The following is a 2,347-nucleotide window of genomic DNA, read 5'->3' on the forward strand; positions in this document are numbered from 1 at the left end:
ATTAATGACTCACCTCTATATTTTAAATCACAACGACAAGGTTGTCATGATATTCTAAGAGGCCATATTCTCTTGAACATCAGAAATATATTAAATCCCAAATGTGAAAAGATTATTTAATATAAAAATATTAATACTATGAACTTGAATTTTTTAAGGATGATTGAAGTAATTCTGTATGTTCCTGAGACTAAATGAAGCCACCCATGGTATTAGTGAGGATATTTTGTATCTCCTGTCACAAATATGCTCAAAATATGTAATAGATCAGCCACAATGGGAGCATTTTTTCTTGCTTACGTGATGATACAAGGCAAGTGTTCCTGACTGGCAGTAGCTTCCCACCCTGTGGAGACTCAGGGACCTCGCCTCCTTCTTCCTGAGACCTCACGTTCCCTCCAACCTCTTTGCCACCTGCCTGCACCTGCAGAAGGGAAGAGCAATTGGGACCATCAGGAAGGTTTATGATGGAAACTGGGAGTAGGATCCAGCCAATGTGCTCACATTCCACAGGGAAAAACTTAGTCACCTGTGAATATTTACTTCCCTGAAATGAGCCTCCTGAACTGGGCGGGAGCCGCCTTTCCTGCACCTGCACAACTCGACACTGCACGGCCTCCCCCAAGACCTGCAGGCCCCCCGCCCCACCTTCTTGCTTCACTTCTGTGCTGGACAAGGTCCTGATGCCTGATTTTTAGACCATGAAATAAGCTCACTGGTCCAGGGGCCAGGGCCGTTCCAGAGCTCAGGAGTGTGGAGAGAATGAAGGATCCCAGATGGGAAGGAGGGCTGCGGGTCCAGGAGATTAGCTGCCCCCCTTTGTGTCTTTCAGACCTCACCGAGAACAGGACCGTCTGGGATGGAGGAGGATGCAGTACTGAAGACGAGTGCCTGCGGCAGACGCGGACATGGGACGGAGGTGAGGCGGCACCCTGGAGAGCTGGGGGCCATTCTTGTAGGAAGACAAGAGCAACCCCAGCCAGGTAGCAGCACAGCAGACTTCACAGTCCGAGGCTGCTTAGGCCGGGGGCCACGCAAGGTGTGTTCAGGGTGAAAGGGAGCTAGCCAGGGACAGTGCAAGGGAGTTGAGCTCAGCTCAGTTCAGAACAGCCTAGAAGGGAGGGCAAGAGGGAAGAAGCGACGCTGCAGACGACCGAGTCCAGGTCACTTCTGACATGGGATTGTGACGGCAACATTTTCTATACCTGCTTTCAGGAGCAAACTCAATCTCAGTAACCTCTTCTGATGATGGGACCTCTGTGAAAACGGACAGTAGTGAAAACACTGTGGGATGGTCAAGTACAAAGCTCACTGCTGCCACAACAGAAATGCAAAGCTTGGCAATGTCAGCAAATTATGGTAACAGCACCAACAATGAGACAACTGCTACACAGTCCAGCACATCTTCAGCAACCACCAGTGACACTGCCTCCCCTGGGCCAACAACTATAGAGATGAGCACATCCTCAGTGATACTAGGTGACGTGGCCTCCACTGGGACAACAGCTGCAGAGGTGAGCACATCTTCACTAACCCTTAGTGACTCTGCCACCTCTGGAACAACAACTGCAGACACCAGAACATCCTCATTAACCCCCAGTGACACTGCCACCCCTGCGACAACAACTGCAGAGTCCAGCACATCTTCAGCCACTCCCAGTGACACTGCTATTCCAGGGATAACAACTACAGATGTGAGCACATCTTCAGAAACTCACAATGACACTGCCTTCCTTGGGACAACAACTACAGATTCCAGCACATCTTCAGCCACTCCCAGTGACACTCGTACTCCTGGAATAACAAAGACATATGGGAGCACATATTCAGTAACCCCCAGAGACACTGACACCCCGGGAACAAGGGAGGCCAACACGGCTTCAGTGACCCCCAGTGTCACTGCCATCCCTGTGACAACAACTACAGATGTCAGCACATTTTCAGTGTCCAGTGACAATCCCATGCCAGGGACAACAACTACAGAGGCCAGCACAACTTTAGTAATCCCCAGAAAAACTACAGACTCCAGTACATCTTTTGCCATTCCAAGTGACACTCTCACTCCTGGGACTAAAACTACAGATGTAACTGCATCTTCAGTAACCCACACGGCCACTGCCACCACTGGGAAATCAACTATAGAGGGCAGGACCTCTTCAGGCATGTCCAGTGACACTCCAAGGCCAGGTATGACAACTACAAAGGCCACCACAACTTCAGTGACTCCTGGCGAAACCTCGGCCCCTGAAACAACAACTGCAGAGGGCAGCACAAAAGCACTAACTACTACGGTCACTGCCATCCCTGGGACAACAACTCCAGACACCACCACATCTTCAGTGCCTGC

The 2,347-nt window shown here is 50.2% G+C and overlaps 1 protein-coding gene across 1 annotated transcript in view; it reads left to right on the forward strand.

Moving 5' to 3' along the window:
* Window positions 1–832: 832 nt before the first annotated feature.
* The window catches only part of LOC103604905 (mucin-17-like), a gene marked incomplete at its 5' end in the record, with an annotated part of 19,203 nt that continues 17,688 nt past the window's right edge, over window positions 833–2,347 (forward strand). Inside the window, 2 exons of the mRNA XM_008589480.1 lie at window positions 833–919; window positions 1,453–1,788. Coding sequence (XP_008587702.1) covers window positions 833–919; window positions 1,453–1,788 — 423 coding nt within the window. The remainder of the gene's footprint in view (window positions 920–1,452; window positions 1,789–2,347) is intronic.

The sequence above is a fragment of the Galeopterus variegatus genome, unplaced genomic scaffold, assembly GCF_000696425.1.
Source record: "Galeopterus variegatus unplaced genomic scaffold, G_variegatus-3.0.2 Scaffold5467, whole genome shotgun sequence".
Lineage (NCBI taxonomy): Eukaryota > Metazoa > Chordata > Mammalia > Dermoptera > Cynocephalidae > Galeopterus > Galeopterus variegatus.